The sequence below is a fragment of the Nestor notabilis genome, unplaced genomic scaffold (genome assembly GCF_000696875.1).
Source record: "Nestor notabilis isolate BGI_N333 unplaced genomic scaffold, ASM69687v1 scaffold12516, whole genome shotgun sequence".
Taxonomy (NCBI): domain Eukaryota; kingdom Metazoa; phylum Chordata; class Aves; order Psittaciformes; family Psittacidae; genus Nestor; species Nestor notabilis.
This window is the reverse complement of record NW_009931534.1, coordinates 57,249-81,509: the sequence shown is the minus strand read 5'-3', so window position 1 is coordinate 81,509 and position 24,261 is coordinate 57,249. Positions and strand designations below refer to the sequence as shown.

The window sequence follows — 24,261 nt, the reverse complement described above, 5'->3', positions numbered from 1 at the left end:
AGCAACACCTAACAAACACAATATTAAATGTTTTCCCAGAACCACTTGTGTGAAACAGGCTCTATTTAAATAGCTTTTAAAACAGTTAACTAGCATAACCGAGCCCTCCTGATAGCTACCTATGTGAGCATTACATTTCCACTTGTTTTAAAGATAGGTTTTATTTTTTCAAATTCATTTCTACATTGAATCCATTAGAGACAAATTGTGAATAGTGCTTTATGTCTATAAAATACCAGAAAAAGCACAAAGGGTGCTAGGACAAAGGACCAGTGGGTTTATATAGGTCATGTACTCAGGTCTCTTCTGTCCAAGTGGGGGATCCTACACTAGGTGTGAGGATGGTCTTGAGATTTAGACGCAGAGGAAGGACAGAAAGGAGGGTCACAGCATGTAGCTGCTGGGTGGCAGATTCTGTTACAAACCAAGGAGGCACATTTCTTCCAAGGGCTGCTGCCACAAGGTGGATTGCCCTTATCCTTCCCCACCTCTCTCTCCCAAGATGAAACTTACAGCCACAATGCAGCCTCAACCTGTAGGATTTCATTTGAAGCAGCATTGTTCAATTATCCTGCTGTATGAGGAACAACACTCCATTCACACAAAAGCTGTAAGATTAAGAATGCCAGATGAGGAACCAACTATCATAATGTTAACATAGCCATAGCACAAAGCTTATATGGAGATTTTGTGGACCCAGTAAATGATGGGTCTACTCCAGCTCTGCTCAGAGTCTGCTAACCCCTTTGCCCTGTCTGGATGACAATATTGCTGTCTCTGATCTTTGCTAAAGCATGGTGTACAAGACACACAGATATGCCAAGAGAGTTACTGGCAAAGCATCTGGTAGACACTCTGAAAATTACTCCCCTCAAACATGCCTCAACTGGAGAAACACATTTTTCCCAAGAGGAAAAGCATGTAATATACAGTTACTGCTACTCTGTCCAAGAGATATGAAAACAGTACCTAAAAGGCTTTTAACTCTACCTGTTATCCTAAAAACCTCCTGTCTGCACATGATCACATCAGGATTAAAATCTTGGAAGTTGAATTCTACACTTGGCTACACCAAGATGTTTCTAACACAGTGAACTATGGGCATAGTTACTCTAAAACCCTAATATGCAGGCCTGAGGACCAAGGTAAATAAAATCATTGCAAACTCCAGCTTGCCCTCACCTATTTCATGATGGCAGTTGCAGTGAATTCTGGCCACAGATGCTGACTCGGGACTATGCCTGGGGTTGTCGAGGCCTCAGTTGGTTACGGCAAAGCAATCCATGGAGCTGCAGCTGCAGCACTCGCTTGAATACATGCAAACTAGGAAACAAGCCCTAGCTTTGAGAGGGTGTGAAAGAATCCTGTTCAGTTTGGGTGCTACATCACAAAATAAAGTCTTTCCTGTCTCAAAAAGAAGCATTTAGATTCTTCTGATTGATGCTGGATGAGTAATTTCTTCTACGGGACCTTGATGAGCCTGGCTGCACTGATAGCCTGACTTGAAGTTTAACACTAAAACGACTAATGTGAACAATGAATCTTCAGTGAGCTAACCAGGCTTTAATAATCCTTTAAGAGCAGCTAGCAATAACTGAGCAGCATAATAGCAAGTTTCCCAAAACCGGGTCATCATGCAGGAAACAGGGGCTTGTGTGTGTGAGAGACAATGATTACAGTATTTAATGATCACAGTTTCACCGCTCCAACTATTCTTGACCACAGTGTCTACTTTTAGACAATATAGTGATCGTGGTCAATGTATTCATACCACGTAGCAGTCAACAGGAAATCTAAATTTAACATACACAGTACCTAAATTCTGAAAAACTTAGTCTGTCAAAATTTTTTTTATTTACTTGACTTCTTGAGTTTCTCATATATGAAACATCACCAGATACCACTCTAACTTCTAGTGCTTCAGGAAATAATCCGAAGAATGAGTCAGTATCAGTTCATTTTAATTTGTTACGATATGAACTGCCTGTAGAAGCTGGCTGGGAATTAAAAAATAGCTACTATTGCACATATGCTGCGTACATGCACATATAATAATAGTTAAATAAAAGATTAAAATTTAGTTTGACTATAAGTATGTACTAATGTATATAAAAAGGTACTACGATATAAACAGTATAAATAATGTTGCTCTATGCCTACCTACCATTTTATTCTACCTTTTCACCATAGTTAACACTTACCATTAAGTAAGCTTTGCCAGTAATTTAATATTTAAATTGTATTAAAATATTTTAGCACTAAAGTAGCTAAAAATACAGGGGCTAATTTAGTCTTCTGTCTCACACATGTACAAATTCACTGAAGCAGGGATAATAATGAACAGAATTGGGCCCCAAAAAAGTTCTAATTTGACACTAATTAGTAATAAAAGGCAATGCAAACTTGTGTTAAACTGATTACACCCATATAGCAATATCTGCATAATGGCTTTAGCTGCTTAGCAACAAAAGCACAAGAATACCAGATAAAATGAATTATAAGCTCTGATTAGTCCCAGATGAATGTAACAGTAGCCAGTCAGTTAGGTTAATTTGCACCATATATCATAAATGACACTCCTCTGAGCTATTATTGCAGAAGACATTTACTTTTTTGTACAAATACACGTAAGAGAAATAAGACTTGCTTTTACATTACCAAGGACAGTTTTGGTCACATACTACAGTGATTCTTCTTAAATTAACTTACAAAACATGACATGAAGACATCATAAGCATATAATTCTCTTTCCTTTTAGATGTTCTCTCACAAATAAAAAAGTCACTTCAAAAACGGAACTCCATTTTACACCTTCTGTAGCGCTTCACCTTTCCTTGTACACTATAACAACATTGTACTACTAGACTTCCAAATCCTCCTTGGAAACATTTAAATACAAGCCTACACAAGTCGAAGAAGGACTGATTACTCTTGTCTTTACAGAGGTCTGAAGCAGAAAGAGGTTCAGAGATTTGCCAAAATAACAAAGGAACATCGTGACAGCTGAAACAGAAATAAAACCTCCTAAATGTCAGCTTTACAAACACCAGCCTTCTAGCATTAACCAGAGTGAGCTAGATACAGTGCAAACACACAGAAAGAAATAGTACCTGAACTGGAATAGTCATAATCTAGGATAAACCAGTAGTAAGCCACTAGGTAGAACATAGCAGGTAAGGGATCGACATTGTTGTAGTAGGGTCACTACAGTCTATTCCCCCATGTCTTCCAGTTTTGCCAGTGTCATGTGGCTAATCTCTAGTTTACAACACCAGAACACAGGAAAGAACGAATGGCCTTGCAGGTCAACTCAGGAGCTATGCTATGAATAGATACACTGCTTTTAACACGCAGACAGTTGTAAGGGGAAAAAGAAAAATGTTTTTATGTGTGGAATAAGCCTAACTATTCACCTGTAGTAACTGGCTTTCTTTATCCTTTATTTAATTACTTGCTTTCTCTAATAGAAATAGCTAGAATGGCGACCAAGGGTCCTTTAAAAGTGATACGACTCTACCATGCAACATGAAAATTGCTCTGTTCTAGTAGTACTCTCTACTCTGTGCCTGTGTACAAAGCAATTTTCTTGAATGCAGTACTCTGCAGGAGAGCACTATTTTCAAATTTATCTAATTTCATTAGCTTGGATGAAAGAGCAAATGTTACATGTTAAAAGCAGAGAATTATTGGAATAAAGCTTTCACTGTCTTACTAAGCAAAAAAGAAAATCTGATTTATCAGGGTAATTCACTATAAATTCTAAGGTACGCACATATAGGTGTATGCATCTCCTAGGCAGAGGTATAGAACATTTTAAGTACCATGAAGAAGGCTGACAGGGGTGTCTGAGGAATAAAGTGAAGTTTGTTATACTTCTGTTTTGTAGAATATCAATTTCCATTAAAAATGGTTTTATTTTCACAGTTGTGAAACTTCCAACTGTGAACAAAGCATCATAAAAACAAGGATGTCTTCAGAGAAAACAGCTTTACTTAAACCCTCTCCGACAGCCACCTGACAGAATCATTATCAATGAAACCTAATGTTCACATTGTTCCACAGTTCACTGAAGCATGGTATGAGGCTGGAGTGAAGAGGACACTGGAGAGGGGAACTGGGTAGCACCAGCAGTATTGTCAGGTAAGAAATTCCTTATTGAAAACACAAGGAACCAGCGCAAGAAAGAAGATAGGAGGAAGCGTGAAAACAGAATGTAGACAGCAGTAGTACTGAAAATAGTCATTTTATCAATAACAGACACAAAGAAGTTCGGAATAAATAAAAGGTTTTGATAAGCAAAGCTCAGTTACTGCAAAAATGCTGTACCCTGTATGCTAGGCCTTGGGCAAGTTGTGCTATGGGAGTGCCAAACACAGAACGCAGTATTCTTCAGTTATATCCCAGCTGACAGACCACATGCAGAACAGAACTGAAGCCTGTGAATGCATTGATAGATGCACTGGCCGTATTATGACAAAACAAGAAGGGAAATGCTGTCACAGTATAGGAGTGTTGAAAAAATACTATCCACAGGTGTCATTGCTTTGTAAGATATACTACACTAAAATATCTGAGCTTGTTACACATCAGAACACATCAGCTGAGGTCCTGCCCATAGATTTTACATTCTTTCTAATGTGTAGGACTGGGTTGCTGAGCTCCTATCTTGAACTATTGCATTAAAAACAACATATATCAGCTTTACACACTTTTTCCCAAGCTTTGGAACAGAACCCAGCTTTTGACTTTCAGGTCACTGCAGAAGATTGCAAAACAATCCCTGAAGCATAATATTTTAATATATATAATTTTAATATAGAATGTTGATTTTTGAGGGAGCTCATTTTTTGATGGGCTTAAAGAAAAATGGTTTGATCAAAGTTAGCATTTGGATTAAGTAGGAACATGAGAACTAACAGTCCCAAGAATATTCCTTTAAAAATAAGGAAGATGGGATTTCTGAAAGTAAATTCAGATATGTAAGGCTAAAAATACATTAGTATATAAAGAGTAATGCTGTTATTAGCCATATTTTGCATGATTTCTGAATTCCAAGATAATTTTAAGTATGATCCCTTACTTCTTATAACAATGGTAATATCATATAGTAAGTGATACTAATGAAAAGTCTGCTCTATATAAAACCCAAACACTACTGAAGCATATTTCCTATAAAAAGCATATACGCAACTTTCCTGCAATGTCTTCACCTTATTACTGAAGTAAAACACTGATACAAAGTCAAACTCCTACATTCCCATTTTTGTGGAAGAGGAACAAAGGAAAGTCTCATTACCTAAAGTAAACCTTTGAGTGCTTTGACAATGAATACTGAGTCAATCTCCCCATTAAGTCAGGGTGTATATGACAAATATGCTCTACTAGAAATGCAAAATTTAATTCCAGCATGATCACTTCAGAGACCAGTTCTGCAAAGTCCAGCAGCTGTGGCAGAGCATATAATCACAGCGTAACTAACTATACACTACTGTTAAATACATTCTAAGCTCTATTGTACAATAGCTCTTGTCTCAGTAAAGCTATTTTAACCATAGACCATGTTTGTTCGAACAAGTTTTTCTACCTGTTTTTTTCACTGAACCTAAGCAAATCATTCAGTGACTCATTTACTTGGTACGTTTTCATTTGTTGTCATTCATAAATAATTTATAACTGTAGCAGACATATTGCATTTACTTTTACATATGTTTTGGGTTTTTTGTTTCTTTAGAAGGAGTTCTTTGCAAGTAGCTCATAGCTGTGCTCAAAAAAACCTCTTCAATTTTTCAGTGGTGGACTTTTAATTTGATTTGATATCACTAGGTGTAGTTTTTGTTTGGTGAGAGTCACTGGCCTATGACTTGTAACTACAAATCACTTAACTATCAGTTCCTCTAAGTTGAAGCAAAGCCACAAACTATAAGATGATGAGGAAAATTTCTGAATATCTTTCTTTGATGAGTGGCTTTGAAAAGCAGGGAAGAAGGCAGAACGCAGAAGGCATGATAGAAAAGAAGGGAGAACAGAGGAGAAATAGAAATGGAAAGAAATCTCCAGGAAACCAGAGGAGTAGCAGGAGAACCTTCTGTCATAATTAACGTAGCCCTGATCTTTACTGATGTTCTGCCACATGATTTACATCAGTTTGCTGATACATTTATTTACACTTCAGTGAGTGCAGTCTGCCTTAGTCCTGAAGACCCCTCTCTGTTCACAATTTATCCCTCACCCTATACGATCTCTTTAGCACTTATTTTATCACTTTCATTTTTTATTACTTACCTGAAATAACATCCTCAATCCTAGTTCTAGAATAAAAAATACGTTAAAACATTTAAAGAGTATGTTCACGCATATATTCAAATTAAATGAAAACCTGAACACATGAAACGTCCTCTGTAGACATAAATTGTACACACACCTTCCTGGGCCACTTTTTTGTGTCAGCTTCAAAGTACATAAAACACTAATGAATCTTTGCTATTTTAAGAACTGTATAAACATATTTAATATCTGTTACTTGCATACTTGAACACACTATAATCTTGATCCAACTAGCCATCTTCCTATGGCTTTCCTACTGCCCTGTTTATCTTTCCTGACAACTTTGCTGGAAGATCTTTTAGTTACAGGTTTTCTGTAATTCTGTACATGTAATTATTGTGCTTGCTCATTAGTGCCATACACAGTTCTGGTTATAACATGTGACTGTGTAGGTATTTACATATGCACACACATACACTCATACACACCATTAGTAGCTCTTAATTTTGTTCAATATGCTAATTTAATTATTTATCTGATCTACCAAATGTTTCCATTAAGTCGACTCAGATACTCAAACGTAGTATCTTACTGGAAGAAAAAACAAAACAAAACAGAAGTTTGAAGGAAGTTGATTGCTTTTCAGGAATTTTATTTAAAACATACATATATACTAACATTTAAGCTTACCACCTTCAGGTCAAAACCTCACCCCTTTGAAAAGAATGGTATGTTTAGTTCAGTGGGCAAAAGTTCAAACCTTAGTGCTCTGAAATAGTAAACAGTTTATCAAGCACTTAAAAAATAAAGGATGCTTCTGTAAATGCAATTATATATGATTGTTATTCTACCTGCATGACAGATTCACCACTGGGGGGAGGTATAGGCGAGGGAGGGGTAGGGTTTGTCCATAAAGCTTTCTGGACAATCAGGTAAAAAAATGTCAGCTCAGCTGAATGGCAAGAGAGAAAAAAGAGAGTAAGAAATGAAACCCAGAAATACGAAGTGAACACTACTGGTTTCAAGCACTTTAACTGGGTTCAGAAATCCTACAAAGTCAGCAACACCATCCAAACATTCACTTACATTTAAAAAGCAAATACAAAACATGTGCTATGAAGAGGAATTCTGTATGAAAAATTACCAACAAAGAACACACCACAGGAACAGGCTCTCATTATCTATTCGCTCTCCCTTTCCTTCTACCTGCTCCTCAAGCACATTAACATTCGCACTATATGAACTTAATAAATAAGCAGTATTTGTACTTCCTTTCTTTTTTGGACATTTTATATACTACACAGCACAAGAAAACTGAAAAGATGAATGTTCTGCCCTAATCTCATTTCCAACATAATTTTAGAATTTTTACTCTAAATACTGGATGTTAAAATAATCTGTACTTAATTCAACACATAATAGAACAACAGAACAAACCCCGAAAATGGCACCTCATTTGTGAGTTATGCATGTGGGGGTTTTTATATTTTTTAACTCACTTACTGCCATCTCCTGGTACTTACAAGGTAATAGTATTTATGCTATTAAAGAGCAGCCAGTACTCCTGTTGAATACTACTGAAATGCCAAAAATGTCCTAAATATTTTTTAAATAATGCTGTACTTTTTACATTGCTACCTTTTATTCTGTAAATAGTAAATATTGTTCCTTTGGAATAAACTGGTAAAGGGTTCATGTAGCTTACCTTCGTCTGGAAGCAGCAGTACAGTTGTGTTAGGTATGGATGTTTCCGTGCTAATGCCAGAATTCTCTTTTCTGTCATTGTACAGTCTACATCATCATCCTGAAGTATGACATCTTTCTTCAGGACTTTCACTGCATATACTTCATCTTTTCCTTTTAGCTCAGCTAACATTACCTAAACCAAACAGAAATTCTGTTTACATATGAACAACAAATACCATAAAACATGTTGTGTATGAGTTTGACTTCACTGAGAATACAGATACATACTTGCCTGAATTAAGTTGTAAGTTTATGAAATCAAAAGTGAAGTAATGTAATTTTAGAAAAATATACCTCTGGTACTCTTTCAATTTGAAAGATGCTATCTATTCTGTTTGATAGTAAAGAATACAGAAGAGAAAAAGCTTTTATCCCCTCATTCAACAATATTAACGAGTACCTATTAGCAAGATCTCAAAATATAAAAAGGAAGGAAGTTGATACAGAACAGGAATTTATTTCCCACTTTTATCTCCCACTTTCAGTAGTGAGATTTGTGTGTGACGAACTTAGCATACAATCCTATGCACCATTCCGTCTGCTTTAAAGTTGTTGATTTTAACTACTATTATTGTTTAAGGTTCAAGTCCTATACTCTGTTTAAGGTCAGTTCTGGCTTGGAGCCAGGGTAATCGTCAGAGAAAGGATTAGAAAACAGGGAGACAAAAGAACTGCTTCAGCCCTTCAACCCCGTACATCTGCAGTTCCCATATATGAAGGAAGGAAGAGTGTACTTGTGAAACAGATTCGTATTTCAGTCCTCCTCATTTATTCCACAGTTCGCAGCCGTGTGAAAACAAAATCTATAAGCCCTGTAAACAGATAAATGCCCTTTCCACTCTCATCAAATCCCTAATGCAGGAAGGTAGCTGGTGAGTTTCATCTTTGCTGCATATGTGGTATTTTGGGCAGCTGTCTAAGCCTTTTGCACTCCTCATATCTGAGTGGAAATGCTTGAGTTCCTTCAGCACTGAACACACCCACAGAGGAAAAACAAGCGCACAAACTGTTCTATGAAATATGTAAACTTGAACTGGGTATCATTTAGAAAGAGAATGAACTCAGAACTCCACGGCATTATTCCTGGGCTGATTTTTCCTGCTTGACCATAACCAATTATCTTGTTGAACAGTATGTATGTATGTCATTCATTACCAATCTCCTGAAATAGTGAAACATTGACATTTTGCTTCAAAAGGCTTGACACTAGTTAATGGAGTGAGCTGAAACACAGAAAATGCCAGTCAATCAGGGGGCTGATACTCCTGATCTGCGGGGTATAACATGCTTATCCCCAGTGGGTAAAAGGAAAATCTTAGGGTGGAAGTACTTTCTGAATGTTACTGCGAATACTTTCAAAGCAGTACAGTAATAAAACCCCTATACACCAGTAAAAAAAATCCCAACAAAATAAATAAACAACCCCCAAGCTACTGACCTTGCCAAAGCTGCCTTTCCCTAATACTTTGATGAAGTTGAACTCTTCAAGGCCTATTCGCTTGGTCTGGGCCTGTTTGACCTCCCCATTTTCACCATTCTCCCCAGGTTTGTTAAGCTGGTTATCTGTTGATGTTGTAGCTGCCGCTCTGTGTTCCTCTCCCCGATTGTCAAATGATAATGCTTTCCTAATGTTGTTTTCCAGCTCTTTGATTTCTGTGGAAATGTGAGAAAAAAGTGTTTGTTTTAAGCAACCATCAGAAAAACAGCTTGTATGAGTCTGTATCAGCTTGGGAAGGGATATTCATCATCCTCAAATGCTGTGTAGACTATTCTGTGGTTAAGGGTACGTATTTAGCAAACTGCTTCTCCACCTTAGAGTGATCAGCCAAACCCCTGCTCTAACAGGAAGGGTGGCCTTTTAAAATGAAGCAAAGAGGATGACATATCCAAAACTTGAAAGATAAGGCAGAATAGTAGCCAAATAGTTGTTTTAGTGCTTTTGGGTGTTCCTGTACCACAGTGAAGTACTTTGTTTTGAATACCCCTATCTTCCTGCAGCACTTACTCATCTTCCTCCTTAAGTATTTTAGATATTCTAGAGTTGTGTCTCCAAAAGTTCAAAGGATAGTTGGGCACCACAGTCCTTGAAGTCAAACAAAATGCAGCATCTTACTCAGATCCAGCTGTAATCAGATGCCTGCCAAAGTATTTGACCACTTCCTAGTGCCAATTCAAGCAGCAATTATGTAGATTTGCTAAATAGTTCTGAGGGTTTCTCCATGTTAAATACTCAGTGTTGGTCCTGGTGACTAAGAGACCTCGGTGTCTGCCTCAAGCTTTTGCCTTGGATAGCCTTGGAAGCAACAGCTTTACTGGACAGCTGTCTGTGAAACCAAAAGGTTGACAAATTAAACGAGTTCTGGACTCAGAGTTTTACAATACTTATTACCATGGAGCTTTGGCAGTATCTTCCTGAAAAATAAGGATGAGAAATTTCTCAATTATAAACAATTTCAAAGAATTTGACACAAAAGTATCCATCTTGGTGTAAAGATTTTTCATCCATCAGTTTACACATGTGATGGTACATAAGAAACCTTATAGACTTCTGATTTTTAAAAACAACAATCAAATCAGATTCAAAAAGTGCTGCTGACATACACGTTCTGTCAATCAGGGCAGTACAGCTCAATGAAATCAGGTCATATCAGTGATGATTAAAATATCTGTCTTTAAATCTATGCATGGAAAAAAATCACTGAAATGAAGCATGGTTTTACAAAGCCTCTAGAGACAACACAGATGCTATATTTAAAGGTTTTTTAGATTTTAATAACTTAAGTTTTTATTATCAAAGATCTTCAACATGGAATTGCAAGGAGGCAATTTGATCTCAAAATCTTATTAATAGATTGAGGGTTTTAAATAAATAAAGGCTCTCTCAAGTTCTGTGGTACTATTTAAAATGTTCTCACTCTTACAATAGAATATACAACCTCCTTACATAAAGATACTTGGTTAGGCAAGGACTCGTCTAGTAAATTTCACAGTATTTTAAGCTGACTTGTAGATTTTTCCCTTTAAGAGCTATTTAATTTCACAGATTCAAATGAAAGGAAAAGCTGTCCCTTTTAAAAAGTTTTTGACATTCATAACCTTAAGTGCTTCAACTTCTGGTAGTAACTGCTTTGTTGATTTGACTCTCCTGAGGCTGTTGCTCATAGTTTTTTTACTCCTTATAAAGAAGATAAGAACTAAAAAGAGATATTCAACCTTGATCACATGGAGAAGTTGGTGCTGACTTTGACCTATCTTCTTCTGATGATGCGCTTCCAGGAACTGGTTGTTGAGTCTCTGCACCTGCAATTAGCTAAGAACAATTCCAAAAGGGGTATTCAGCTATGAGATTTTTCCATGCAAGAGGAAATTTAATTTTACAACATTATTTCACAAACACAAGTATGAAGGAAACTGAAGATGTTACAAAAATAGATTACCCCTATAGATTCTCTCTGGCAGGGCCTCAACCACAAAGTTGATGGCATCACATCAAATGGGGACATAACATAAACAGAGAAAGAGCTGGCAATTTAAAGAAAAATAGGTTTTTAAGATTAAATAAGTGTAATTAGCATACGCAGCAAATGGGAAAGTTTTGAATAGCCACTATGAGTCTATATAGAAGTCTATCCAGTAAATACATTTAATTACAAATATCAGCAAGCACTGCAAACTCATGCAGTTAAATTATAACAACATCTTTTCCCAGGAGTCACAGATAAATTAATTTATTCCTGTAAGAATGAATTTATTTCTGTAACATTTTAGAACAGTGTACATGGGACCCATGTGTGCAATAATCAGGAAAATGAAGAGAACCAAATGTCAATGTTTTAAGAAATTATGGTAAAAATTGCATATTTCTGTATATGAGAGCAATGTGTCTCTTGTCACAACCATGCAAACAGACACTGTGGCCATATTATGAGCCATATTATCAATCCAGAATAACTCCATCAGCTTTGGATGCACTTATGGGTGACCTGTGCTTTTTATTTCTAGAACAGCCTAGTTCTCCCTAGAATAGTGATGATAACTCTGGAACTACCATTTGGCAAAGAGCTCCTCTTCATGTTATGCAGTAGTGCTGTGTCTCAATCAATCAATTACCTGATGCCAATTCTGAGCCAAAGAGGCATTTATGCTTTTATGAACTGTTGTGTCAGACCCTGTTTCTCTGCCAAATCTCCTTCCTCAAAATTAAAAATGGGAAATCTTTGTAGACTCTTATATAGACTCCAGGTTTGTAAATCTACAGAAGGTCAAAATAATCTTCATATAAAAATTCAAAATGGATGACTTGCATTTATAAATCAAAAGCCAAAGTCGTAGTTCTGCGCTGACTTAAAAAAAACTCTTTTATAAGTCAAGTGTGTGACTGAACCCCCCCCAACTAGTAAAGTTACAATACAGTCACACTTAGCTCACTTTTTTATGTGACACTGCATAGTAAAATTACCTTTTTCCTCCTCTGTCCACTATTAGTGATCTTATCTGGAGTGACTCCAAGATCTGCAAGAACTTTAGCTATTCCTCTAGCATCCACTCCACAGTTTGGTGCCACATTTGTTTCACAGCGTCGATGTACATTCATCTTGCAAACTGCAATGAAATGTAAAGTAATACGGTAATTAAATACTACCTTGGCATGCATTTGTCTTACCTAAACCAGACCTTGCTGGACCTACCAATGCAGAACAATGTTTTCAGACAGTACCCAGAACAGACACAGGAACAAACGAAAATACCCAGCAATCCTGTAAATCTTAAATAGAACTTGAGTTAGATGGAGTCCTTCACAGCTTAGATTTTAGCAGTCCACTTCTGAGAGCAAACATTAATTCCTCATGTGTTATGCTTCTTACTCTTTTTTACTGAAGTAGATTAACTCCTAATGTCTGCAGACATAAAAGCAACATTGTTTTAATAAAAAGTCTTTGGCACTGTTAAGACACTTTAGATGGCACTCAATTCACTAAGCTCTTTCTCTTAAATGCCATCTCCTGAAACTAGAATACCAGTAAGAGGAAAAAAAGGTTACACTGTTTCCAGATTATGGGCTAGGGGGTATATAGGTCCATTAAAAATAGCACAGAGAGGATGGCAAACACAGACGTTATTTTATCTTAGACTTCACTGCCCCCTTGTGGAGCAAGGCATAAAGAAGGCAAAACTACAATTGTAATTAAGTACTAGATTAACAATCAATTGCTCAAATTCCTCACTTTATTCTTTTTTAGAGAACAAATAAACAAGAAAGTACATATTCATAAAGCTGCATTTCATTATAGTGTGCATCAGTGGTGCTTTCACTGTATAACCCCTACAGAAACAAGACCATTTACCTCTGAGATTATACACAGGCACTCTTATCAATGGCAGTAACCACACTTCAGAAAGCAGGTACCTTTCCTTTTCAAGTATGTTTCACCTTACAAGAATAGCAAAATGAAACTGCTACACACACTACCTTCAATGCATGTATATTCGGTGAGAAAAGCTCAGTGGCAAGTGTTTGAGCTAGGGTCCCTACCAGTGGATACTAAGGAACAGAAAAGCAGGAAAGTTTTGTACAGTCCAACTTCATGAAAATATTTTGTAAAAAAAAAAAAAAAGCACAGGAATAAGCAGTGGAAACACAGAAGAAGAATAAACCTCTGGGATACACTTTTCATGGTGTTAATAACCACAATGGGCAAGTACATCTCTGAAGAAGGAAGCATTGTTCAGCACTTGTTAAGAGAGAAAAAAAAGCACTGGGAAGCTCAGGCGAGTTCATGCAGACAATACTGCATGTTTACTGCCACAGATTTTATGATCATGGAGAAAGCAACACAGGCTCTCTGAACTATTGTTTCTATGTATCTGCTACACAGTAATAATGTTATTTCACACAGATACCTGAAATATTTTGCATACATATGTGAAATAGCATTATTTTCTTCAATTAAGAGCCAATAAGCCACTATGGTACTCAAGAAATAATACGAAACTGAAGTAACATATTCACAGATTAAATGGAGAGATACTATAGCTCTGATTAAAAAACAAAAAGAAAAAAAAATCAGGTTTAATTGAAAAATCTTCTCTGAACATATCTCCACCATAATTGAGATAGCATTTGAACAAAATCTTCAATAGTATTAAAGTAACAGTATTTAAAGTCTAACACTTTATCACTGCTCACTTGCTAGAATCACAAGGGAAGGTTTGAACTCAGAATGCTCACACTTTGTATCACTTTACCATGAAAGAAATCTCTTACTTTCCCTGCTGCGCAGCAATTTGCGATAGGAAACATTAGGTCTGACCTTCACCAACAATTATGTCTCATCTTTAATACTGCAAATTATATAGTCTATAGATTACATGTTTATACACACATGTATGACTCCCTGTTTCTGCAGTTGAGAAGTGTAAATAACATCATTCTTGTGTACATTAATAAGGACCTACCTATTCATAAAGGTGTAACAAATGAAAATGCTTCCAATTCCACTAAGCAGTACGTTCTGAGAATCTGTCAATCTTCATGAGATCACTCCCATCAACCCACTAATTGAAGTATTTTATTCACTATTTCTAAAATACTTTCTTTTTCAAGTGCTTGTACTGTTTTCTTCCCCATTTAGAATATATAGATCTGCTTGAAACAAGGAGATATGGAATCACCAATTTCTGTTAGTCTGCTAAAATGACATGAATGCATATTCCAGCAGTAACTTCACATACAGTTACTGTACCCAATACACAGTCCTTAAGCTGCAGAACATAATGAATCCTTTATCTTCTGGAACAGAGGAGAGGCAGACCCCCACAAAGGATGATTTTGCTAGGTATCAGAATACATCATCTTCTGGTTATGAGTGCACAGGACTGGTTCTGACTAGCCTAGCCAACATGTAATAGTAATTTTTGAAGGTGGTATTAATGGGAAAAGTAACTGGAAAAATAATGTTTGGAAAGTTTACCAACCATCATCACAAACACAAAAGCACAAAAGGCATATAAACTGGAAGGATATAAATTCTCATGCTCCTAATTTTCTGTCATCTTTTAATTTTCTATGTAGCAATAAACCTACATAGCAGTGGGTGCAAAATGCGTGTTTCTACGCCTCTGTCCTCTGCACCTGTTATTGACTGGTGTTGCAGACAGGACAAAGGACCATTTTCTAACCATCATGGCAAACCTTACAGCAATCTGCTACTTACTTTCCATTCATTTGTGTACATGTTGGAAAAGACAGAATCACTTGAAGTCTTTCCAAATAATTCACCAAGAAAAAAGAAAAACTCTGAAGAGGTAATCCTTACCTTTGCATTGTAAACCTTGTCTCAAAAGACCCCAGAGCAATGAACCACAGTGGTCACAGAAGGTGGGCACTTTGTAATTGTGAATGCTGAACTTGTGAGGCATGTTGACACTGAAACGCTGTGATCCCACCTGCTGGGAAAGGGCAGCACAGTATATTTCACTCTAATTTCTTTATAAGAAGTTTATGCTTTGTTATGTTTAACAGAATTCAAACAAGATGAAATAGGTCTATGCCCAGATGATCATCTTTGTGTTACATATAATCTTGCTCTAGAGGTCTTCTCATACTTTATTTTCTCATACTTTATTTGGGGAAAGGACGAGGAAGGGCCACTGTTGTCCAAGAGATAAAGACTAAAGTCTACTTCCTTGTACTTCTGGGAACAACAAATACATAGCTATCAGGAAAGATCTCTTTATGTGGAAGGCAAGGAAGTCACTCCCAATTGTTTGAGGAGCCGGAGGCCAAACTAATACAAGACTGAGAAAGAGAAATATATCACAACCTCTTTATTTTTTCATATCCCACTCTTCTTTAGATTGTGATAATGATAAATTGTTGCATTCAGGGATTCCAAAATGTGATTGCTTATTAATTAAAAAACATAACTGATAAGTTTTTATAGTGGTCACTGCATAGCAGGAGATTTATTTCAATGTTTTTCCTTCCCTTTCCGATTACTACTGGCTTCTCTCCAGTGATCTAGTACTCCTTCTAAACAATGAAAGCATTATATCAGGCAAAGCATGCAAGTCTCCACCAGTCTGGAGCCTGGGAATATAAATCTACACAAGATTTTGTATGTTCCTGTGAGTTCTACGCAAGAACAGCACTAGCCAAACACAGTCCTTTAATGACACTATGCACATGATCAAGTTTTGGGCATAAAATACTGGTTGTGAATCAGATACTAAAGAATGTTTCCAATATGAAAAATGGTAGCCAACTGCACAACAGGAAGAATGAGATCAGTTAGCATCTCAGTCAAATTCATATCAAAGTTGAGAGAATGGCTTTAAACCCTTACATACCACTGATGTGCAATTTAAACCTAGGCTTTTTCAAGCATATAAATGCAGGTTTTTACCAAATAAAACTAAGAAATGTACTTTTCCTGTGTGGCCAAAGAACTTGGATCACCCACAGACTACCTCACCTAATGAAGGCCCTTGCTGTTGCACAAAACAGAACAGGACAGTGAACTTTTCTCTTAATACATACACAAAACCCAACTGTATAAGATAAGCATTCACTGGTTGCAGTTGAGGGCTACAACTATTTAACGAAGACATAAACCCCACTCCCCTCCTCAACCCAACCACAAAATGATACTCCAAAGCTGAGGAATCTAAGGGAGTTGAACACTTCAGTAGTCACATCACTCGCCAGTGTACGACTGTCCACAGAAATTAACATTAATTTCCTAACCAAGCCTAGAAAGACCATCTTAGCCGAGAGAGGCCTTCAACCCAAGTGAAAACATAGCTTCATTTCCAATTCTGATCCAGAACTGAATATGCTGTTGGCAGATATACTTACCTCCCTGACAATATGGTTCTGAGGGCAGCTAAATTAATTTTCAGGTGATGTCTTCATTTATTTAAATGCATGATAACATAAAGCACATATTGTGTTAATTCCATTTATATACAAAAGCTTGCTAGAGGTAGGGAGTAATTATGCTGTAAAACCTGTTAGCTATGTAGTACCTTGTGTTATCACTACCATCTTTTACAATATCCATGGGTTTTCTTCAACACTCAGATGGCTTTTGCTCTACATTTTCACAGTCTTTGGTTGAGGTGAGTCTTCACAAGCAAATTCTGGGCAACGTTTTTCGTTGATGTAAGATACCCAAAGCATACTGCCTATGCTATCAGCTGCTAATGACTCAGCCACACAAATGCAGTTAAATGACAAAGGGTCCCAGTCTGCTTCTTTTGAATTAAAATGCTAAAACTTACATTAACTCAGAAATGGAGAATGCTAACAATGTAAAGGAGTGCAAAGAACCCACTGAGACTTAAGCGTTCAGATGTTACAATAAATTTACTAATTAGAAATAAATTGCTGTACAATAATTCCCATATAAATGAAACTGTTAGGGTAATCTGTCTTTCTAAAGTAAATGCTATACAACAAGATGACCAGAAGGGCACAAAGAAGTTTGTAACATTTATTGATTAAACAGAGGAGATGACACTATTTTGAATAGATGAAAGACAGAGTTTTATCTAGAAAATTTGTTATAAACATTTACCTCATCGTGAGTTTCCTGTTTTTTTAAGCCAGCACACTTCGTTATAATAAGTTCATGGCATCTCTTGTGGACTACACAAGTGCAAACTATAAACAAAAAACAGATAAAAGAATGAGTTTTCATTAAGATTGATTTGAAAGGAAAGGACTGAGCTCAGAAGACTAGAAATGCTGGGCCTTGAAAGGCTGAAAGTGACTGATGACTTGGTGAGTCCTATAAGTAAGTCTGGCTTACAAAGGCAGAAGAGAGAGACTTTCAGGAGACCAAAGAATTTTAAGAGAACTAAAGCATATCTGCCAAAATCTCAGTGTGTAAAACTAAAAATTACCACCTGAAATATTAAACACAATTTTTCTCATTTTTTACATATTTGATTTCTTTATCTCATGACCTCTGTATTATACACGACACAATGGCAAAACCAATTCCTGTCTGCAGAGCTTCCAGAGGAAAAGAGATATAAAGATTACCCATTGTAAAAGACAACAGAAAAAACTAAGTCAAACATTCTTTTGGTAACACATTATCATAAGTTAATAACAGTAAAAGGTTTCAGGAGGCAAAAATGCTCTGTCAATATTCATACTGATTACTTAATGAATAACATTTGCAGATACGACAGATAAAATGATTAGCAATTACAAGGTCTATCACACTGTAGGATTCATTAAGTGAAGAAAAATCCTACAGAGTGAAATAATTAATTTCTTTTTTTTCTAGCTTTGGTCATTGTTGTAAGGAAAAAACCCATGTCAGAACTCAAGGAACCTCTGCTGTAGGTGCAATAGGGTAGTTCTTATTATAGCATGTAAAATCACTATTTGCATTTATTTATTTACAATGAGATTTCATCAAGTCTTTTGTAACTGAAAAATCATCACTAACTTGATTATTTCTACTTGCCAGATAAGAATTAAGTAGAAAAACATCATCCCAAAAAATCAAGAGTACAAGAAATAGAGCTGAAAAATGGAGTTGAAAATGGAACACTTCTGCAGTCTTTGCTATAATGATGACCTCTATAATTATCTCATCTATTTAACTACAGTCTTTGCAATTACCTGGCATTTTTAAACTAAGAATCTTAGGCAGAATAAAAAATTCACAATTTTAAAATGCACAAAGTGAAAAATGAAGAAGCCAACATCTGCAGATATTCCCCCCCCCAGTTGGATGTGCATTGAGATACTTAAGATCTGCTGTTCAGTGATGTTAACCATGTTCAGACTTCATAAATAATGTCTAAGCCCAACAGTTTTGAAAAATCTTACTGTGATTTGCTATAAGGATTGTGTCTTTGGTGAGACAAACTTCTTATGATCATCTTGTGCTAAATTTTTGGCACTGTACCTATACAATGCTTGATAAAAACATCTTATATATTATAACACAATACATATATTCAAACTGTCCCCTTGTAGATATTCTCTTACCTTGACATTGGTATCCCTGTTTTCCTATTACACCCCTGAAAATAAAACAGTTTTTGAGAAAATGAAGAATGTGTATTTTTAATAATGAAAAACATTTTTCCCCTCTTTACTGGACATGCACAAGTTTAAAAGAATAGCTTCTTATAAACAATGGTCTAACAACTGTATGCCTAAACTGAAATCAGTTCTATGTAAGAACTATCTTTCAGCTGCCAAGAGGAAACAGGTAGAACGATAGGCCATGAATGGAGTTAGAAGTAAGGACACGTTTACTGTAATAAAATAGGCGAAGCCAAAGGGTACATGGAGAGGGAAGCCACAAGCTGATAAAACAATGATCAAACAGGCCCCTAAATAGAGAGAATAGATTACATTTGCCAATTTTGTTTCTTGAAATCATCTTAGCTAATGTAAAGATTAACTTGCACGTATTTCTTAGAGCAACGTAGCTGGGTTCATGTACAGTTCACATTGTTACACATTAAGGAAGACTGATTCATTACACAGTCATAAGAAATATTAATTACAGATCACATCAAGATCTTACATGTATTAAGGTAGAATTCAGTATCTCTAGGTAACTTTGGAAAACATCATTAGTGTTGTTGAAAAATAACTGAAAACCCAACGTTTCCACCACTTTTCCCTATTTGAAAATTGCAAGTACTCAAAGCTAATGTAAATAATTTCTAAAAGGGAGTTCTTGACATACATTGTAATAATAAAGACCCTGTACACTGAGTACCCAAACTCTGGATCATTAAAAGTCTAATATTCTCATATTCCGTTAACCTCAGTAGGACGTACAAGAGCTTGGCATTTCTTAGGAGGAAGATGGTGATACTTAAGTACCTAATGAAGAATTCAGTCATCTTGACAAAATGTAAAGGTCTAATATTAGGTCTAAATCTACACTTAGGCACCTAGAGAACACTAGACTGGCTGTCTACCCAGAATTCATAGTGTGTATCAGTCAGGAAAAGATTGAACCTTGTGGCTCAGAGAAGAAAAAAACACAAACACAACAAATCCTAACATTTATGATGGAAGTTTAACAGTCTTATCATCTGCAGAATTGATGACAACTTAATATTAAAATGAAGAGGAAAAGAACTACGACTGTATGCCATTTATACTTCAACAAAACAGGAGGGTATGTTAACTCCTCAGTTCAAAGTTGCAAAGAAAGCAAAGTTGTTTCATACCATATAAAATCTCTGCAGTGCGAACAGTATGTTGGCTGTCTAAGATAAGTGGCCATAAACTTGTGTCCATTAACCTGATGTACTCTACGTCGCACAGCACCCTGCCGCTTTCTGGGGCGCATGCGTTCCCGAAACACACGTTCTTCATTGTCTTTGGGTGCTGAAACAGAGGAAAAAGACAATAAGCACCGGCCATATCAGACACAAATATGGGAAAGCTCAAATGCAATACATAGTAGATATTCTTCAAAAATAGAAAGAATCCTCTCTACCTAGCAGTGCGTAGGATAACTTCCCTAAGTTGCGGGTCCATTTTCTTTCTTTAGCATCAATTACTAAAGGGGTTTTAGTGCCTAGTATGGAAAATTCTTTTTGTTCTAAACCTTTATCTGTAAATTCATGCTAAGCTGTCAGTAAGTCTTCTGCGTTTTATCACTATCAAGCACACTGACAACCTCTTTAACAGTCATTATAGCTGGATTCTTCAAACAGCTCATACTTTCGTCTCATTTGATCTTCTGGGGGGAAAAACATCCACCAAAAAAACCCTATAACCCCTGGTCCCTACACACTCAGAAAGTGCCAGAAAGCTGAGTACAAATACATATCATCAGGCAGAACAAAAATTCCATCCAGAACTGCTTACTTTGTAGAATTTGTGATTAAGACCTGAGCTTCAGGATCTAATAATCCACTTCGATACTAACACACCTTCAGCAAAATGTTCAAGGGAAGCAGGCTGTTCCTCTTTCCTGTTCCTCATTCAATTGTATATGAGATTTAATGGTAGAGAAAGTAAAAAATGAAGTTAAAGCACCACAGACTGAAAATGTTTGGAAAAAATCCTCCAGAGCACACTGGGTCATTTTTCCACAAGGCTTTATTTTGAAAAGTATCACTAACACATCCATAGTATGCTGTATTCATTTAGCAAAAGCTGAGAATGAGTTAGCAATGAAGAATACTACACAGTTGTCAATGAAAGATTTTACAAGCATTCCTTGAGCCACTTGTATGTCTGCAAAACAGACTATGAGATTTGGAGGAAACTGAATTCAGTCATCTGCTGTCACCTGAATCTATGCGCTCACTACTTCAGTGCATATAACACTTTGAAATGTATTTAACACTTGTCATTCTCTTAACATCAGCTGCCCTGAATCATTATGATGGCCTAAAGATGCAACCTTTGGTTTGATGCAAGAGTTTCTGTACACAAACAAGTTCTCCAAGCAACAGTGCAGTATTTCACAATAACACAAAATTAAAAGTCTGAGAATAACTCAGATCTATAATACCCTCAGATTCTTTTACAAACATGAAAATAAACTCTATTTTTGAGGCTTGGAAAATTAAAAGGTATTGATTTAGGGATTCTTAGAAAATGGTCTTCAATTAAGCCAATGGCTGGATATCCTGAGAAAATACTGGGCACAGACTCATGAATTGAGATCAGTTTCTTTCACTTAACAGCAAGGGATAGAACCCATGACATTAGCAAATTCATTTAGGCACTAAGCTCCTTACACATTAACACATTACAAAATCTTCATACTCTGAAAGTTGAGTTCCACCCTGAAAAGACACATCTGTGAGATATCCAGAATGGCATTGCTTTTCCATTCTAAGTGAGCTGTCAGTAAATACACAAAGCTAGGTCCCCCTTTAGCAAAGATATAAAAAGTACCAAATAGTTTTCAATTATATTTATTTTTCTGTTGTCAATTATGTTTGTGCATTAAAAAACCCTCTGATGTCTAAGGAATACCACAGCTCTTTGAAAGACTATTTTCCACACAGAATACGTAACGAGTAGTTAGAAATCCTACCAAAGACTCCTATTCCCAGCTTTCCAGCTTCTGAGTGATTTGCTGACTTTATAAAGCTGCTGGAAATATTCTGAAAGTTATTATTATACGAAAGAATTCTATATTAATGCAGAACTGTTCTTTTGGTTGTCATCCAGATTTGCTAAAGGATGAAGCCTGGATGTGAGAAAGTTAAAATCCCACTCTCCTAGAAGAGGTTCTCAAAAAGTTATCTGAATTGAACAAGATGTTCTGACAATGCAGAGTTCACACTTGATATGATAATCAGTCCACAATATCACTTTTCTCCTTTTTTTCATCTTAAGTGTAATTCTTCACAGATAAAGTACCTGTGATTTTACAGTGCAGGTAAAAATCCTGTTCTTGTTTTGGCTACATAAATGCAATAGCATGACACTATTTTTTTTTTTTAAATCAACAAAGACTTAAAAGTAATTTTACTTTATTACTTTCAGTTCTATAATTAATAATTTTATGAAACTACATTTTCCCCTTACAATACTTAAATAACAAAACAGTATCTTTTTATTTATTTATTCCCCCCCCTGAAGTGCAATGACTTGAATACAAGCAATACACATGGAACTATCAGATTAAATGGCAGGCCTCAATTATTGATACCATTTCCACATCCTTCTCTTTGGAGCATCCTTCTCTCTGTGTGTGAGAAGGATGCTCAAACAGCTCAGGGAAATGTAGTTTTCTTGGTCCATCTTAGATAACATTGGAGGTCTGTTAGTCAGTTGCCGCAAAACTGTCTCTCCTGTCAGTCTGCTGTTCCACGTTTATCACTAAAGACTAGAACTTGACCAAACTCAGTCAGTGCATCCCGCATTATGATCAACTGCAGAGATGAACTCCATGTTCAAGAGCAGTAACTACCCAGCAATGATCTGCCTTCACCTCACCTCTCATTACAGCCCGCGCACAGTCCCCACCTCGTCAGTCCGCAGCAGGACTTATTTGGGGGCTTGGAGAAGCATGTGGCATTACAGTGCATGACTGAACATTGGACGACTGGACACCAGACTTTCATCAAAGCAGACCAAGTCACAAGAGAAACTGACTCACCCATGAGCTTTACACTTAGTTTACGTTAAGTTCAGCTAGCTTGTTCACTGTTTCCCAACAAAAACACATAAACAATGCTTTTCCACAGTCTTCATGCAAACCACTGCTACACTTTGCACAATTCACATGGCTGTTGTGGACCACAGGCACAAAACCAGGCAGCAACTTTCCCAGGTGACTCAGAAGAGGATGATCACATCTGTGCTGGCTCATACCCAGGGTTGTGAACGACTCATTTCTAGTAGCACTAACAGTAGTCTTATGTTTAATTTAAAATCCACTTACCTCATACTCAACAGACACACTAAAGACATTCACTTAACTTTCTGAAGACACCTACTTAGAAAGAGAGCTACACTGCTCTCCCCAAACTTCTCTCATTGTTCGCAAGCAAAGATGAGTAAATGCTATCAGACAACCAGGAGTACTTGGGAAAATCCCCAAGTCTGATACAGCCAACTAGTGTTTTAAATACATACCTTAGAAAATGTTAGCACCCCAAAGAAAACTGGCCTTTTAAATATATTTGAAAAAGTCTTACAGTGGTATATAATAGATTCTAGAAAATACCACAAGGATACTACATGTGTGTGGCATTTCTATTCTTAGCAGAGGAGCTCAAATTAAAATTAAGTGGATTTGTCGTAGTCAGTCTATAAGCAAGTTCCAACACAAATAATTTCTTTTCTCAGTAGTTCTACTAGTCACAGAGAGTTATCGTTTCCTCAGAAAGAAGCTGTTTCTTTATGCAATGCACATTCTGTTCCCCGTTTTGATTTTGAGTCCTTCAGCCCTTTATATTATTCAGCTTATCCATTTTACATGCATTTATTTAACTTTCATTTTCAAAAGAAGGAGTAAGAAAAGCTCATGATAATTTCCAAGTGTTCGTGGAGAACACTGTCAATACAGCACATCGAGTGTAGGCTTTATATGATGGTACTTGAGAACTGGCAAATTTAGAACTAATTTTTTCTCAAAACTATACCCAGTAATGCCACTTCTTTTCATTGCAACCAAGAGTAACCCTGAATTATTTGGGAAACAATAGTACATAATAGCGTTTATAGACTTGTATGTACATACAAACGTATGTATTGCCTACAATTTCAGAGGCTGAAAAGACTTCAGGCTT

At 36.5% G+C, this 24,261-nt stretch overlaps 1 protein-coding gene across 1 annotated transcript; it reads right to left on the bottom strand.

Annotated features, from left to right (window-relative positions):
- Window positions 1-1,380: 1,380 nt before the first annotated feature.
- Window positions 1,381-20,989, bottom strand: PRKCE (protein kinase C, epsilon). Its single transcript, XM_010015962.1, has 10 exons — window positions 20,938-20,989; window positions 20,227-20,386; window positions 19,022-19,056; window positions 17,589-17,674; window positions 15,327-15,456; window positions 12,470-12,612; window positions 11,224-11,320; window positions 9,449-9,663; window positions 7,970-8,143; window positions 1,381-1,404 (listed from the first exon to the last, which is right to left on the bottom strand). The coding sequence occupies exons 1-10, from the start codon at window positions 20,987-20,989 to the stop codon at window positions 1,381-1,383; spliced, it is 1,116 nt and encodes a 371-aa protein (XP_010014264.1).
- Between the last annotated feature and the right edge of the window lie 3,272 nt (window positions 20,990-24,261).